At 37.2% G+C, this 17,380-nt stretch overlaps 1 protein-coding gene across 9 annotated transcripts in view; it reads left to right on the forward strand.

Moving 5' to 3' along the window:
• The window catches only part of C1GALT1 (core 1 synthase, glycoprotein-N-acetylgalactosamine 3-beta-galactosyltransferase 1), a 144,215-nt gene that overhangs the window by 4,368 nt on the left and 122,467 nt on the right, over positions 1 to 17,380 (forward strand). For 4 of the 9 annotated variants that reach the window (XR_016394213.1, XR_016394214.1, XM_089917042.1 and 1 more), the window contains exon 2: positions 11,283 to 11,459. The exons of 2 other annotated variants lie outside the window; for them this stretch is intronic. Coding sequence is in view for 5 of the 7 variants with exons in the window: in XM_089917042.1 (XP_089773168.1) it covers positions 11,283 to 11,459 (177 nt within the window). In the remaining 2 variants the exon portion in view is untranslated. Of the gene's footprint in view, positions 1 to 1,190; positions 11,460 to 17,380 lie in introns of all 9 variants that reach the window. 3 more of the 9 variants (XM_089917044.1, XM_089917045.1, XM_089917043.1) reach the window with 1 other exon arrangement.

Consider the following 17,380-nt stretch of genomic DNA (forward strand, 5'->3'; position numbering starts at 1 on the left):
AGTGAGTAGAGGCCAGGGATGCTGCTAAACATCTCACAGTGAACAGGACAGCCTCCAAACAGAGAATTATCCAGCTCATGATGTCATTTATGCCATGGTTAAGAAACACTGGCTTAATGGGATTTACAGAGGTTGGGGTATGGACGGTGGAGGGAAGGGGATGTTGTATAGACAGAAAAGACAGTAAGAGTAGAGCAACTCACTGCATTGAGATATTTGTTGAACTGTAAATAGTTCAGAATTGCTGAAGCATAAATTATAATGGAGGGAGAGACAGAGGGGGGGCATACCATACCTGTAAGGTAATGTAATTCTTTGAAAACAAAGTTATAGGGCTTCCCTGGTGGCGCAGTGGTTGAGGGTCCTCCTGCCGATGCAGGGGACACGGGTTCGTGCCCCGGTCCAGGAGGATCCCACGTGCTGCGGAGCGGCTGGGCCTGTGAGCCATGGCCGCTGAGCCTGTGTGTCCAGAGCCTGTGCTCCGCAGCGGGAGAGGCCGCAGCAGTGAGAGGCCCGCGTACCACACACACACACAAAAAGTTATAAAACAGGAAAACTAATACATTATTAATTCTGTGTTAAATATCACTCACCTTATGCCTATGTAAGGATAGGCTAGTATCATATGTATTTTATGTATTCATGACATACCTTTTTATTAATTTTTTCAATATTTCTAACCTACATGGTTCATCTACGAGTTTTTTTCAAATTGTCACAAATCTCAAAAAAGTTTTCCAGTATATTTATTGAAAAATATCTGCATATAAGTGAACCTGAGCAGTTCAAACCCATGTTGTTCAAGGGTCAACTGTAGTTACCTTTGGTGAGAACCTGGGGTAGAGATGGGCATGAAAACATACTCTTTGTGTGTGTGTGTGTGTGTGTGTGTGTGTGTGTGTGTGTGTGTGTATGCGTATGCGTATATGCATACATATACGTGTGTGTGTGTGTGTGTATATATATATATGTATACATATTTAATCTACGGTTTCAGTTAGGGTTTGTTTGTTCCTTACATTTCTCATTTTAAAAGTAGCCACTACACCTTATTAACAAAAAGTCATAACCTGCCAAATGTGCAAAGATTTTCCTTATTAGTTCATATAGATCATTGTTTTTAACATCTATAGCATATTCTGTGGTATGGATGTACCATATTTTTTTTTTAACTTGTTCCTCATTAACAGACATCTGTGGCAATGGCTGCCATGAACATCTTTGCACAGTTCTGTGTTTGTGTCCATAAGAGAAATTTCTGATCATGAAATGATGGGTCAAGGCATACTTGAAAAATTTTAAAGATGTTGCCAAACTGCCCTTCCAAAAGACAGTAAATATGTACATTCTGAGAAACAACGAATGAGCGCCAGTTTTCTCTCATATCTAAGTCAGTACTGGCTGTTACTGAACTTAACGTTTTTTGCCGCTGTGATAGGTTAAAAATAGTATCTCTGGGCTTCCCTGGTGGCTCAGTGGTTAAGAATCCGCCTGCCAATGCAGAGAACAAGGGTTCGAGCCCTGGTCTGGGAGGATCCCACATGCCGCGGAGCAACTAAGCCCATGTGCCACAGCTGCTGAGCCTGCGCTCTGGAGCCCGCGAGCCACAACTACGGAGCCCGCGTGCCACAACTACTGAAGCCCGCGCACCTAGAGCCCGTGCTCCACAACAGGAGAAGCCACTGCAATGAGAACCTGCGCACCGCAAGGAAGAGTAGCCCCCACTCTCTGCAACCAGAGGAAGCCCGCATACAGCAACGAAGACCCAACGCAGCCAAAAATAAAAAAATAAATAAATTAAAAATAAAATTAAAAAAAAAAATAGTATCTCTGCATTTGAGGTTTACATTTCTGTAATATGAGTGAAATGTGAACATTCTTGACCATTTTTTTTCTTTTCCTTCAAATCCTTTATTTTCTTTAACTGTTTTTATATTAGGTTGGCCTTTTCTCTTTTTCTTTATGATACTTTTTGTTATTTTTTGCTGTACAGATTTTTTTTAACATTTTATACAGAAACATACCTTTGAACCAGCAATTTCACTGCCAGAAATTTAATGCATAACCTCATACAGTTTTACCATAGTTATACCTTTTGAGTTTTGAAAAGATCTCAGTTCATGATGTAAAGATGTAAAGAGATGTTTTCTTCTAGTTTTTTTTTTAATTTCATTTTTTTAAAATATTGAAATCTTAGAAACATTTGGAATTTTAAAGAGAAAGGTAGGGATCCAGATGGTTGCTTTTTATCTTTTTCCCAGAAGGTTATTTCAATATCATTTCTTGAATAAGCCATTTTTTTCTTGATTTGAAATGCTATGTGTATTATGTATTAAATTTCCATATGTACTTTTTTTTTTTTTAAACAGACTATTTCGATCTGATGAAGACCACCAGGGATATACATCTTTAGGCTAACAAAGTTAAGTTAATTAACTTGCTGCTGTGAGGGAGATCACACACCAGAGGAACTGCCAGAGGGGACAGGGTTATTATAGGATTCTGGAGAAGGGTGGAGTTTAGACAGAATTTAAATGAAACAACATTTGATAGGTTTAAAGTACAGCAAGACTGTGAATCGGGTTAATTAACATCAGGCCTGGGCTGAGAAGTAGACTTAAATGTCCTGTTTCCTTGAAGACTACAAAGTTAAGATAAATGTGGAATGTTGTGTCTGGGAAACACTTATCTGAAGCTCTGGGTTGGAAATTGAAGTTGTTTCTGATTAGCGATTCATCATACATGTCAGAGTGGGGTGTTCCAGTCTCACTGATACACTTTCAAATAATTCTAACAGTCTGGTTGTAGAGAAAAAAAAAAGTTTCTCAGCAATATATCTTTAGTATGAATTAATAAAAGTGTTTAAAAAAATTTTTTCCGATTCACAGGTACACTGATATGCCTGTTCAGCCTGAATATCAAATTGTTTTAATTACTATAGCACGTTTTACTCACATGTTTATTTTTCCAAACAACATTTACCATAATTTTTACCACATTATTTAATTTTTAAAAATTGTATATCTTAAGTAGGTCTGCCTAGGCTTAGTCCACCCCTACACCCCTTTCAGGAATTTCCCAGGTATACGCTCATGTTTATTTTTTCAAACTTTTTAGTTACATTTTACCAAGTTACTTATTTTAGTTGGGATGACATTTTATATAGATAGATACATATAGATTAATTTGGAGCAAATCTACATCTTTATCATTGATTTTTTTTCCAATTTTTATATTGTAAAATACACAAAATATACCATCTTAACGATTTTTAAGTGTACAGTTCAGTGGTATTAAGTACGTTTATATTGTGCAGTCATGACCACCATCTTCCTCCAGAATTCTTCTCATCTTGTAAAGCTGAAACTCTACACCCATTAAATAATAACTCCCCATTCCCCTCTCCCTCTAGTCCCAGGAAATCATAAATCACTTTATGACTTTAGCTAAATATCTCATATAAGTGAAATTACAGTAAGTCCCCTACATACGAACCATCAAGTTTCGAACTTTCAAAGATGCAAACGTGTTTGCACGTCCAATCACATAATGTATGTTCACGTGTCTGGCGTACATTGTTACATGCATGCATCCTCTACAAGTGGTTGTACTTTTGTGTACTTTACAGTACTGTATAGAGTACCATAGTACAGTATCTTTATTTCAAGCCCAGGATGTCCAGAAGCAAGAGTAAAAGCAGTGGTGATGTAGCTGGTACTGCTAAGAAGCACCAAGCAATAATGATGGAACTTGCTGTGCAGCACAAGGTGCTTACTAATGAAGACCTGATGGAATTGGAGGCCCAGAGAAAAGATGAAGTGAGACAAGGGGAAGAAGTAACTGAAGAACCGAAGAGACTCACTCTGCAGGAAATGGCAAGGGGATTTTCTTTATTTGAGGAGGCACTGTTAGTTTTTGAGGCACAGGACCCGAACGTAGAACGGTACACGAAGGTTGCAGCAGCTGTTCAGAATGCAGTCCAGTGCTACCGTGTCATATATGACAAGAAAAAAAGAACCACTACCCAGACATCACTGGATCCGTTTTATCAAGAGGGTAGACAGAATTGAATCCAGCAAGGAGCCAGAACCCGGGCCATCAGCGTCAGGCGTGAGTGAAATTGCAGCTTGCCCTCCATCTCCTTCCTGTTGCTGACGATCCTTCAGCTCTACTATCTCCCACCTCCTCTCCCTCCTCCAGTCAGTAGCTCTCCTTGCCTGTTCACTCGATGCCAGCCCCTGTATGCCAGCTGTTGTACTGTACTACTGTACTTTTCAAGGTACTGTACTGTAAGATTAAAAATGTTTATTTTGTGTGTGTGTTTGTTTTTTATGTATTATTTGTGTGAAAAGTATTATAAACCTATTACAGTACAGTACTATATAACCAATTGTGTTACCTAGGCTAACTTTGTTGAACTTACAAACAAATTGGACTTATGAACGAGCTCTCGGAACGGAACTCGTTCATATGTAGGGGACTTACTGTATATAGTATTTGTGTTTTTGTGACTGGCTTATTTCACTTAGCATAATGTGCTCAAGGTTCATCCATGTTGTCGCATATGTTAAATTTTCCTTACTTTTAAAGGCTGAATAATATTCCATCTTGTATATAACACATTTTGCATATTCATCAATCATTGATGAACACTTGGGTTGCTTCCACATTTTAGCTATTGTGAGCAATGTTCCTATACAAATGGGTGTACAGATATCTCTTTGAGACCCTGCTTTCAATTCTTTTGGCCATCTACCCAGAAGTGGAATTGCTGGATCATGTGGTAATTCTATTTTTAATTTTTTTGTGGAACTGCCATGCTGTTTCCCACCGTTGCTGTACTATTTTACATTCCCACTAGAAGTGCACAAGTGTTTCCATTTCTCCACATCCTCACCAACACTTGTTTTCTGGGGTTCTTTTTGTTTTGTTTTGTTTTTTGTTTGTTTTTTGCGGTACGCGGGCCTCTCACTGCTGTGGCTTCTCCCATGGCAGAGCACAGGCTCTGGACACGCAGGCTCAGCGGCCATGGCTCATGGGCCCAGCCACTCCACGGCATGTGGGATCTTTCTGGACCAGGGCACGAACCCGTGTCCCCTGCATCGGCAGGCGGACTCTCAACCATTGCACCACCAGGGAAGCCCCTTCTGGGGTTTTTTGATAGTAGCTATCCTTAATGGATGTGAGGTGGTATCTCATTGTGGTTTTGGTTAGCATTTTCCTAATGATAAGTGATGTTGAGCATTTTTTTCATACTCAACATGTTCATGCCTATTGGCCATGTGTATATCTTCTTTGGAGAAGTGTCTGTTCAAGTCCTTTGCCCATTTTTGGGTTGGGTTTGTGTTGTTATTGTTAAGTTTTAGGAGTTCTGTATATATTCTGGATATTAATCCCCTACTAGATGCATGGTTTGCAAATATGTTCTCCCATTCTGTGGGTTGCCTTTTTACTCTGTTGATAATGTCTTTTAATGTACAGGTTTTTAAAGTTTTATAAAGCCAAGTTTGAGTATCTTTTCTTTTGTTGCATGTGCTTTTGGTGTCATATCCAAGAAATCATTGCCAACTCCATGTTGGGAAGCTTTTGTTTTATGTTTACTTCTAAGAGTTTTATACATTTAGGTTTTAGCTTAGGTCTTTGATCCATTTTGAGTTAATTTTTGTATATGGTGTTAGGTAAGGGTCCAGCTTCATTCTTGAGCATGTGGATATCCAGTTTTCTCATTACCTTTTGTTAAAAAGACTGTCCTTTGTCCATTGAATGGGCTTGGCCCCCTTGTCAAAAATCTTTTGACCATGCATGCAAGGATTTATTTCTGTGTACTCTGTTCTATTCCATTGAGCTATATGTCAGTCTTTGTGCCAGTGTCACCCTGTTTTGATCACTGTAGCTTTTATAGTAAGTTTTGAAATTAGGAAGTGTGAGTCCTCCAGTTTTACTCTTCTTTTCTAAAATTGTTTTGGCTCCTTGAGGTACCTTGAAATCCCATATGAATTTTATGATGGATATTTCTATTTCTTCAAAAAAAAAAAGTCATCGGATTTTGATACAAATTGCATTGAATTCGTAGATCACTTTAAGTAGTGTTGACATCTTAACAATATTAAATCTTCCAGTCCATGAACATGGGATGTCATTCTGTTTGTGTCTTCTCTAATTTCTACTGAGGATGCAAGACATATTAATGTTCTCATTGAAAAGTAACAAAAAGGTATTCTCACTTTTGATCTTCTGAATCGGAAATTGTGGGAATAGTTTTAAAAACAGAGTTATAGTTTGAGACTTAATACAACTTGGTTTTGAGGTGTTACATAATTTTTGGAAGGTTTATTTGTTTCTAATCCTTACATACTTTTTCAGGATCCATAAAATTCCAAGGTCCTTTCTAGTACTGAGGTTGTGTAACTGTAATGCTCATAAAATACTTCAGGGTCATTAGGTGAAGGCTGTGTGTTAATATTTTCTATTTCTGTAGTTTTAATAAATTACTAATAGAAAATACTTTTAGTCTTTCTGTCTCTGAATTAATATGTACTTCTGTTATAATTTGTATGAGTTGAATACACATCAAAGGAAATAGTACATATAGTTCATGTTATATATCTAGTTTATGACTGGGTTATATAAGTGTATAAATGTGTCAAATGATGGGACCATATGATTTTTTATTCAGTAAATTAGGCAGTGTAGATAAAGATACCTATTTGGAAAAAATAATTTCATCTGTGCCCCCCACATACACACACTTAAAACAAAACATTTGAATGCATTTTACAAGCCAGGCAATGTGTTAGTTGCTGGAGAGATAGAGATAAAAGAGTTATAGCTGTTGTTCTTGAGGAACTTATAGCCTAGGGGGAAATAGATATGTACATACCTACTATGATGAAGTGTGATAAGTACATAGTAGGAGATGTGAATGAAGGAACAAGAAAATATTTGATGGGAAAGCAGTTAATTTGATCATGGGTGATGGGGAAGACTGATTATGAAAAGTACTGAAACTAAGGTAACCATGAAAGATAATTATGCATTTATCCAGTAGACATAACTGAGGAGGGCACTCCAAGCAGAAAGAATAGAATGGCCAAAGTCATCCATATGAAAGGCCATGGCAGATTTGGAGAATGGCTCAGTATAGGCTTTATGGATGGGGAGTATCAAGAGTGCAGGAAGGTAAACTAGAGCTAGATCTTGTTTACCAAGTAAGCAGTATGGACTTGATCCTGTGGCATTGGAAAGTATTTCCTTTAAACAAGACTGCTATGTGAAGCCTTTATTAAGTTGGGAAACAGAGGTAAGAGAGTTGAGCCCAAGGGAGAATGATCAAGGAATGGAGGGAGAAAAGTGTTTACAGAGTGTAAAATAGATGTGGAAATATAATCAGGTTTGGGGACTTGGGGCATGAATAGGAGATGCTTTGCACTCTTATTTCAAGCCAGCTGATACTTACTGTACCAATGTCTTGTGAAAAGCATCATGGTCAAGAACTCAGAGGTAGGAAACTATTTTTTGTCTTCTGGGAGTTTATATCCTGTAAACAGGAGAAAATATACCAATGACCATATCCTTAGTTCCTAGGACAGTATTTGACACATTGAAAGGTGCTCAATCAGTATCACCTTCCAAAGATTTCGTAAAACCTCACAGTCAAGTTAAAATCAAGTTGCGTAAATCTCAAACTGTAATTCTGTTTGTTTTTTTTAAATATTCCCACCATGGGGCTTCCCTGGTGGCGCAGTGGTTGAGAGTCCGCCTGCCGATGCAGGGAACACGGGTTCGTGCCTCGGTCCGGGAAGATCCCACATGCCGTGGAGCGGCTGGGCCCGTGAGCCATGGCCGCTGAGCCTGTGCGTCCGTAGCCTGTGCTCCACAACAGGAGAGGCCACAGCAGTGAGAGGCCCGCGTACGGTAAAAAGAATACGATGGCACGACTTTTATCTTTCAGGATATTAGTGATAGTTTTGAGGGTTTTTCTTTAAGTTTTCATCTCATTACATGGTCTCTTTAAAGTTACATTAAATTTGACTATGTTGATCTTTTTCTTTCATATTAGAGGCTTTCTTTAAAATATCTGGTGATTCTTACCTGGCTATTTATATTTTAGAGTAGATATTAAAAAAATAATTGAAATCTCTGTACATGTTTTTAGGGCTTATTACCAGTAGTCCTCAGTAAGTCCTCCTTATTACAGTAGTCCTGTATGATGGTTGAACTGGAATGATTCATTGCCTAACCTTTTTTGGGGATTTCATAATGCAAAACAAACCAATTGGTTTTTAACTTTACCTGTGCAACAATCACTGTAACAGATGATGCTAATACTCTGTCCATAGGCCTTTATCTCCTTCCTCTTCACAGGCTTTGTTGTAGGGCTGCCCTCAAACTGCCAGATCCTGTTTTGCCAATGTACAGGCTCTGGAATTGTCTGGGGAATTTGTTTCCTACGGATAGCCCTTAACCAGTGATTGACTGTGTGGGTACAACTCTGAGGTGTGGCCTACACTGCCTCTAGAACTACCTTGAGGGATTAAGCTAAAATTACCCTCCATGGACTTTGCTTGGTATCTTACCCTTTCTTGACTTCCTACCCTTCCCTGTGCTACTTCCCTACAAGTTTCTCCCAGAAATACTTTCTAATAAATCACATTTGCACAAATGTGTCATCTCAGAGTTTGCTTCCTGGGAACCCAACTTAAGATAACTACTAATGTTTGGGCTGCATTTCCTGTAATAATGTATTATTTGGGGGTAAGATTGGACTGAGGTTTTCTATTTTATTTTTGGTCTCTCCTTGTCAGATATCAGTATCCAACCTTTTACATAAAAGAAGAATTGGTTAAGTTCTGCTACTTAATTTTCCAGAATGATTTATGTAGTATAATAATTATGTTTTTTGAAAGACTGAAGTATTTCGTCCAGGAAAAACCTGGACCTCTTTGAAGTCTGGCTGTTTGACAACATTCTTTATTTCTTCTCTGGTTTTTTGGTTCATTTAGGTTTTATATCTTGAGTCAGCTTTGATTATTTGTTTTTTTAGAGAAATGTGGTTTTCATTTAGGTTTTCATGTTTAATAGTTATTATATAAAATGCTCTCTTTTTTTTCATTTCATCTGTGAATTTGGATATAGTTTGAATCCTGATTTGCACGAACCAAATGTGAAAAGACATTTGTGAGCTAATTGAGGCAATTTGATTATAGAAGACAGTTGGGAAAATTTGATTACATACTTGAGTTGGATAAGTCCAAAGAATTATTGTTAATTTTGTTAGGCATTGATAATTTTGTTAGGCATTTGATAAGGGCATTTTGGCTTGTAAAAAAAATGTCCATATTTTCGAAGAGGTGTATAGACGTACATAGAGGTGAGATGACTTGATGTCTGGGATTTGCATTAAAATACTGTCATCAATTGAAGAAATAATAAAGTAATGTAGCAAATTTTAAAGTTATAATTCAGTTGTGTGATGGATATATGGGGGTTTATTGTTATACTTTTGTGTGTATGAAGTTTTTTTTTAATTTTTAAATTTAATTTAATTTTTTTTTTATACAGCAGGTTCTTATTAGTCATCAGTTTTATACACATCAGTGTATACATGTCAATCCCAATCGCCAATTCAGCACACCACCATCCCCACCCCCCCACGGCTTTCCCCCTTGGTGTCCATACATTTGTTCTCTACATCTATGTCTCAACTTCTGCCCTGCAAACCGGTTCATCTGTACCATTTTTCTAGGTTCCACATACATGCATTAATATAAGATATTTGTTTTTCTCTTTCTGACTTACTTCACTCTGTATGACAGTCTCTAGATCTGTCCATGTCTCAACAAATGACTCAATTTCGTTCCTTTTTATGGCTGAGTAATAGTCCATTGTATATATGTACCACAACTTCTTTATCCATTCGTCTGTCGATGGGCATTTAGGTTGCTTCCATGACCTGGCTATTGTAAATAGTGCTGCAATGAATTAAATTAAATTAAATTAAATTAAATTAAAGCTTAAATTAAGCTTAAAAAAAAAACTCTGAGTTACCCCTCTAATGAAATTAGAGTACATACTTGTTAGCACATTCTCTCCTACCCCTCCCCGCTCCATTTTTATTCACATGATATGCCCTTTCTGCCTACGTGTCTTACAGTTAAATTACTATTATCACTTTATCTCATGTAGCTTTTCTTTCTAGGATAATAATATTTCTGCTTTGTTTCATCATTACCACTCCACAGTGTTATATTGGAAAGGATTACAACCTTCTATTAATGCTAACCCTTTCATTGTGTGATTTCTTCATTTGTGAATTTGGGTTTTTGTTTTTGTTTTAATTTGGATTTTACTCTCAGCTGGTAACTCTCATTACCTTTAAGTAGGTAATGTATCAAGGGTATGTGGGTACTGAGTCCTTTGCATATTTGAGAATGTCTTCCTGTTACATGGATTCTTGAATGACAACTTGCTGAATCTTTAAGTCTATGGGAATGTTGTCCCCCTCAAAAACTTGGGTTTTTGCAGCATTTCTTTTGACATATAATAACACAGGAGAAAGCTGCCTAATAATTTTTCCCTTGTAGTTCTGCCTAATTTTTCCCTTTGACTTGCTTATTTTTCCCTGGATACTTATAGAGGTTTTTTTTTTAAGTGAAGTTCAGGATCTCTTTTTTTTTCTTTTTTAATTTAACTTTTTAAATTTAATTTTATTTATTTTTTATACAGCAGGTTCTTATTAGTTATCTGTTTTATACATATTAGTGTATATATGTCAATCCCAGTCTCCTAATTCATCCCAACAACAACAACAACCTCCCCCCACCCCAAGTTCAGGATCTCTTAACCAAGGTTCTTCTTGATTATATGTGAGACCTTTAAATATTTTGATGCATGGCCTCCATTTCAGTGCATTTTCTTTTATATCTTTGACTTTTTTTTTTCTATTTCATTTGTTCTATTCTCTTTTGAGAAATAAGTTATTTCTGTGTTGGCTCTCCATTGCCTGTCTTTCATAGCTATCATTTCCTGCATAATTGCTCTAATCCCTTTAGTTTCTAAAAGACTACAAAATAGTCCTATGTAGTTTAAGATTTTCTTTCCTATGGAGTAAGTATTCAGGTCTGTGCTTTTCCCTTGTCTTTTGCATCCTATGCTTAATTTTGTTTCCCACTACAAGGTTTTTATGTAGGTTCCATGTATTTCTGCTTGTTCATTTTTTGTTTTGTTTTGTTTTGTTTTGTTTTTTTGCGGTACGCTGTGGCCTCTCCCGCTGCGGAGCACAGGCTCCGGACGCGCAGGCCAAGCGGTCATGGCTCACGGGCCCAGCCGCTCCACAGCACGTGGGATCCTCCCGGACTGGGGCACGAACGCGCGCCCCCTGCATCAGCAGGCGAATCCTCAACCACTGCACCACCAGGGAAGCCCACTGCTTGTTCATTTTTTAATAGAATCAATCCTAGGTAACCTTGTTTTAAAATCGTGTAGTTGAAAATCTCTTTTATTACCTAGATGGATAGATAATTGTTTTATGCACCATTTGGATCTTCCCTTTAAATTTTGAGCTAGAGATCTATGCTGCTGCTGGCTGACAGTTTCTGTCTAGTCAGTTAGCTACCTGAGAGAGGTAAATTGGGGAGCTGGGACCTTGGACAGCTGCAAGTAGGAACTTTGATTTTTTAATGATTTTTTATTTTAAGACTCTAGGCAGTAGGGGGGCTTCACCAGGTTGGAGGCATATCATTCAAATTTGTTTGGCTGTTTTCCCATTTTGTCAGGGTGAATAGTTTACCTTGATAACAAGCTGGGTTTGTTTCATGGGTCAGAACATATTTTTCTCTGCATAGTTACCTTTGATCTGTACTGGCTGGACATCCTTTTACATTCCCATCAGTAATATATAGTGATCTAGTTTTTCCACATCACCAGCATTTGGTGGTATCACTGTTTTTTATTTTAGCCATCCTTATGGGTAAGTAGAGATATCTCATTGTGGTTTTAATTTGCATTTTTCCTAATGGTAAATGAAGTTGAACATTTTCTCATATGCTTGTCATCTGTACATCCTCTTCAGTGAAATATTTGTTCATGTCTTTTGCCTATTTTCTAATTGGATTGTTTATTTTTTTCTGTTTAGTTTTGGGAGTTTTTAATATATTCTAAATACTAGTTCTTTGTTAGGTATGTGGTTTACAGATATTTTCTTCCAGTTTGTAGCTTGTCTTTTCATTCTTTTAGTAGGGTCTTTCACAGAGCAAAAGTTTTTAATTTTGATGAGGTCCAGTTTATCAATTTTACCCTTTTATGAATTGTGCTTTTGGAGTCAAGTCTAAGAACTCTTTGCCTACCTCTCAATCTTGAAGATTTTTCTCCTTCCTTTTTCCTAAAAATTTTATAGTTGCATGTTTTACATTTAAGTCAGTGATCCATTTTGATTTAACTTTTATATAAGATGTGAGACTCGGGTCAGGGTTTATTTTTTTGCTTAGGGATGTCCAGCACCATTTATCAAAAAGTTTATCTTTCCTCCACTCAGTTGCTTTTGTACCTTTGTCAGAAATCAGTGGAGCTATTTAAGTGGTCTGTTTCTGGTTCTCTAGTCTACTCCATTGATCCATGAGTCACTCCCTCCACCAGTACTATAGAATCTTGATTTCAGTAGCTGTATGATGTCTTGAATTCAGGTTGACTGATTCCTCCTACTTTATATCCAATTGTGAGGATCAGAGAAAACATATAAAAGTTTCAAACATAATGCCTCATATGCAGTGTATTTGTAAGCATTTATAAGTTGTATCACTATATAACATTCATCCCAATTTTATAAGGAAAGTCTTCGGGGAAAAACGTTTTTGAACATCATTTTAATGTGATTTGAAGAGAGAAATATATTTTGAATATGTAAATATAACAAATATGATAATCCAGAACAGATTACAATCTAGACTGACAACCCTGGCAGGATATGGTATAAAGTACTAAAATTTAAAAAACAAACAAAAAACACTGAAAGCCTAGGACTTTATTGTGAATTCCACTGACTTTCTGAAAGCCTAAAAAACTGGAGGAAGGATTTGCTCGTGTAATAAAGGGCATTAAAGTCTTGGTGAGAGGATGTTAGTGACCAGTGAGTGACTGAAAACCAACCGTAAGAGAAGAGGAGCATTTATCTATATACAAGGATAAAAGATCAGTCTACCCTCAAAGTCTCTGGCACCAGTGTGGGAAGACGCTGAGTAATTTTTAGAGTTTTAAGAAGAAGAGAGATTGTACTAGGTCAAGTTGTGCTTCAGGTATAAAGGCAGTAGTAAACATTCTCCAGCCTGCAAGAATTTAGAATATAGCACCAATGAGCACCATTACAAAAATTACTTGCTGAAATCCAGCCAACAAAAACACGACATTAATAAAGAACTCACATTTAGAGCAGCTGTGATAAAAGAACTATTAATGAGCATAGAGTCCAATTTAAAATATATTCAAGATCAAGCAGTCATAGGAATTACAGTGTAATTTACAGAACATAAACTATGTAAATTTTACAGAATAAAAGTTCACAAAAATTGATTGTTGTGGGAGTATGTATATATATGCTGATTTACACATTCTCAAAGCAAGAAATCAATAGGTACTGTCTAAATTTGAAATATGTAATAAAGAAATAAGGCCTCTGATTGCTTTATGTTTTTCATAATCCTTTAGAGGGATTGTTTAGAGGAGGGGGTTCACATTCTAAATGTTTATTAGCTGATGTTCAAAGTTAATTTAGATTCACTTAATTTTCCTTTTTCTATAAATTCAAATAAATCTAATTTACTATGTTAAATCTTTAAAGTAGCATGACTAATATAATCCCAATTCTGTAAAACGATAGCACAGTGGTTAAGAATCTGAATTCTTGATTCAGATTGCTGGTGTGACCTTGGGAAGCTTACTAAGCCCTCTGAGTCTGAGTTCATCTATAAAGTGGGATTAATAGTCCCTAGTTTATGGGTTACAAGTAATCCATGCTCTTATTAGTACAGGGCCCAAATGTTAGGTATAATTACCCTCCCTTCTATCTCTGTTATTCATAAAGATGTTATTCATATTTGTAATGATACTCACCAGATGTTAATGATAGTTGTTTCTGAGTGATGGGATTTGGGGTGGTTTCTTTCTTCTTCATATAGTTCTGTATTTGCTTGATTTTTTTTTTTTTTAACCAATGAATATCACAAAGGTGTTCCTTAAAAATTAAAATATAAATTTTAGTTTTCCCAGCACTTTTGCATCTGAAATCTGTAGTTTTAAAATCTCTTCAAATGATTCTGATTATGCATCAGGTTTGGAAAACAGGTGGCATTGATAACTTCCCTGCATTCAATTCTAATTAATATATATTGAAGCCCTTGTAATGTGCGGTGTTGTTAAGCAATGTCTTGTCCAATCTGGTCTACTTTAGACTCTTGTGTTAAGAATCTGAAGAGGTGGGGGTGATGATTTTTGCCAAAAATCTGAGTGGGGCATTCCACTCACATGAGGTAGCTCTTTTATGCCAGGAATAAGAAAGAAAAATGGAGGTATACAGAAATTTAGTCATAAGGCAGGAGCCCTTGAAATTGGAAGGAGATGGGGTAAAAGCAACAGGGATAAGCCAGCACATGCTGCCTGAGAATTCTCTGGACCGGAAGGGGTAAGAGTATGACAGGCATCGAACAGCATCACAAAATATTTTAAAGTTAACAGATTTTGTAAAATCAAGAAGTCAGTTTTCCCTCCACTTACCCCAGAACAGGTGTCTTTTTAAAAAAGTGCTACCTCAGCTAAGAAAACCCTATCCATCTACAAATAATAAAACCTCCATGCTGCAGAAGTAGGCTTGTTCTGAAGCTCAGTATCTTCTTGGAAAATGGCTGGGTAGCAGGTTAGTATTCATGGTTACTGGAGCTTGATCAGCACTTCCTTCACTTCAGATATTCACTGTGGTGATGGAAATAAAAATTTTCTCAGGCCCTACAGTCCTTACTTCCTGTTCTCAGTCACAGTGCTTTCTGTCTGAGTAGTACTGAACGCCACTGTGACTATTGCTTTCCAGTACCAGGAGTGGAAATTTCAGATGGATTTGTGCCCTTTTGAGACTGTAACGTGATTATATCTGGTGTTAAGGTAAGGAAAGTCACAGCCAGTACAAAAAGAATAAAAAATCAAAACTAGTGTGTTAGAAGGCAGAGTGTCAGTGGGAGAATTACAAGACGTGGGGGATTGCTTGCATTGTGGCTCCTAGTTGACTTCTCAGTTTCTTAAGTGCCTGCTAATGTTACCTTAATAGCTTTCCTTTGGGTTTACGGCTTCAATCTTACTCTGCCAGTCTTTCTTTAATTACCATAAGAAATTTGGAGTTGTGATGCCTTTCACTTACTTCTCAGCTTCATGTTTTCAATTCATGATTCTTTGAAATCACTGACCTCAGTTGTATCAAGTCTTAATAATGTACACTCCAGTTAAAGGGAGAGCTCACATAATAGCAAAAAGATAGTTAAATAGTTCTCTTTGGCTTTTTTTTTTTTTTTTTTTGCGGTACGCGGGCCTCTCACTGTTGTGGCCTCTCCCGCTGCGGAGCACAGGCTCCGGATGCGCAGGCTCAGCGGCCATGGCTCACGGGCCCAGCCACTCCGCGGCATGTGGGATCCTCCCGGACTGGGGCACGAACCCGTGTCCCCTGCATCAGCAGGCAGACTCTCAACCACTGCACCACCAGGGAAGCCCCTCTTTGGCTTTTTGAATGTAATCTCAGACCAATATTTTGGCTAGAGCAAGGTCTAATGAACTGGGCTTCAAATAATCTGGAGAATTTTAGAGTTTCAGAAGAAGCACTTAAAGCAGGAAGGATATTTTTCTGGGATTGTAGATTACACCTTTTGAATTATAAGGATTTTGTTAAAGGGCAGTTTGAATGGGGAAAAGAAGACAGTGGGAGGGAGAATTTGAGGACACTGCCCCTCAGGGAAAACAGCAGAAAGACTTGGTAAACTTGTTTCTGCTTTTCCTCTGGGAAATTGAATGGGGGAGTTGAGCAGGACATATATACTCTTTGCCCATGAAGGCCTACCTTTCTAAACTTGAAGTTATAGTAAAGATAGAGCAAAAGAAGTAAACAAGTGCCTGCTGGTTTCACATTGGTAATTTGCATCTCTGGTGTTGAGCAGCTTTGCTTTCCACTTCCCCTTAGGGTCATTCTTCTCAAACTGGAATTGCTATTCAAGAGAGAGGGCCTGAGATACAAGATACAGGATAAGCATGGTATATAGTTCCATGGCATGCCAAATTTACTTACAGATTTTGGAATAAATATTTTTATGTCAAATATACATATATTAAATGTGTATTAAATGGGATAAAATAAAAGGTCATATGAAAGTATTTTTATATAAAGCTTTTACTAAAGTAAATGTTAATACAGAAAAGTGTGTAAATCATAAATGCAGAGTTTAATGAATGCCATGAAAACAGCAAACCAGGTAACCACTACTCATTTGTTTTGTCTGATTTTAACATACTTTCTTTTTATAAGTGTTTGGATGACGTATCTCTTTCCATCCTTTTATCTTAACTTTCTGAATATATTTGATGTATGTCTCTTGTAAGCAGCGTATACTTGGGTTTATTTTTTCTCTAGTCTGGCTGGTAATCTGTATCTTTTAAATCAAATTTTTAGTCTTTTTATAGTTAATGCTATTGCGGATAAATTTGTATTTAGTTAATCATATAACTTTGTTTCCTGTTTGTCCCACGTATTTTTTTATCCATTTCTCCCTTTTTTCTGCCTTGAAAATACTTGTATTATTTTATCATTTAATTTTTTCTATTAGAGTTTTACTTATATATTTTTACCTTTTTAATGATTACATCAGCGATTATAGTATACATTCCTAGTGTCTTTTTTAAAATTTAATTAATTAATTTATTTTATTTTTGGCTGCTTTGGGTCTTTGCTGCTGCGCACGGGCTTTCTCTAGTTGCAGCGAGCAGGAGCTACTCTTCGTTGCGATGCGCAGGTTTCTCATTGCAGTAGCTTCTCTTGTTGTGGAGCACGGGCTCTAGGTGCACAGGCTCAGTAGTTGTGGCACACGGGCTTAGTTGCTCCACGGCATGTGGGACCTTCCCAGACCGGGGCTCGAACCTGTGTCCCCTGCATTGGCAGGAGGATTCTTAACCACTGTGCCACCAGGGAAGCCCTCCTAGTGTCTTAAAGTCTGATATTAGTATTTTTACACAAAAAAATGATTTTAGAACACTTAAACTCTTTGTATCCTTCTCATACTTTTTGTGCCAGTTTTGTCATTTATTTTAATGATAATAGTAATAATACCTTGTGGGAACTTTTTAATGTTTTATGTATCCT

The sequence above is a fragment of the Delphinapterus leucas genome, chromosome 9 (genome assembly GCF_059928025.1).
Source record: "Delphinapterus leucas isolate spDelLeu-1000000601 "Yukka" chromosome 9, BTC_Dleu_Yukka2, whole genome shotgun sequence".
NCBI lineage: Eukaryota > Metazoa > Chordata > Mammalia > Artiodactyla > Monodontidae > Delphinapterus > Delphinapterus leucas.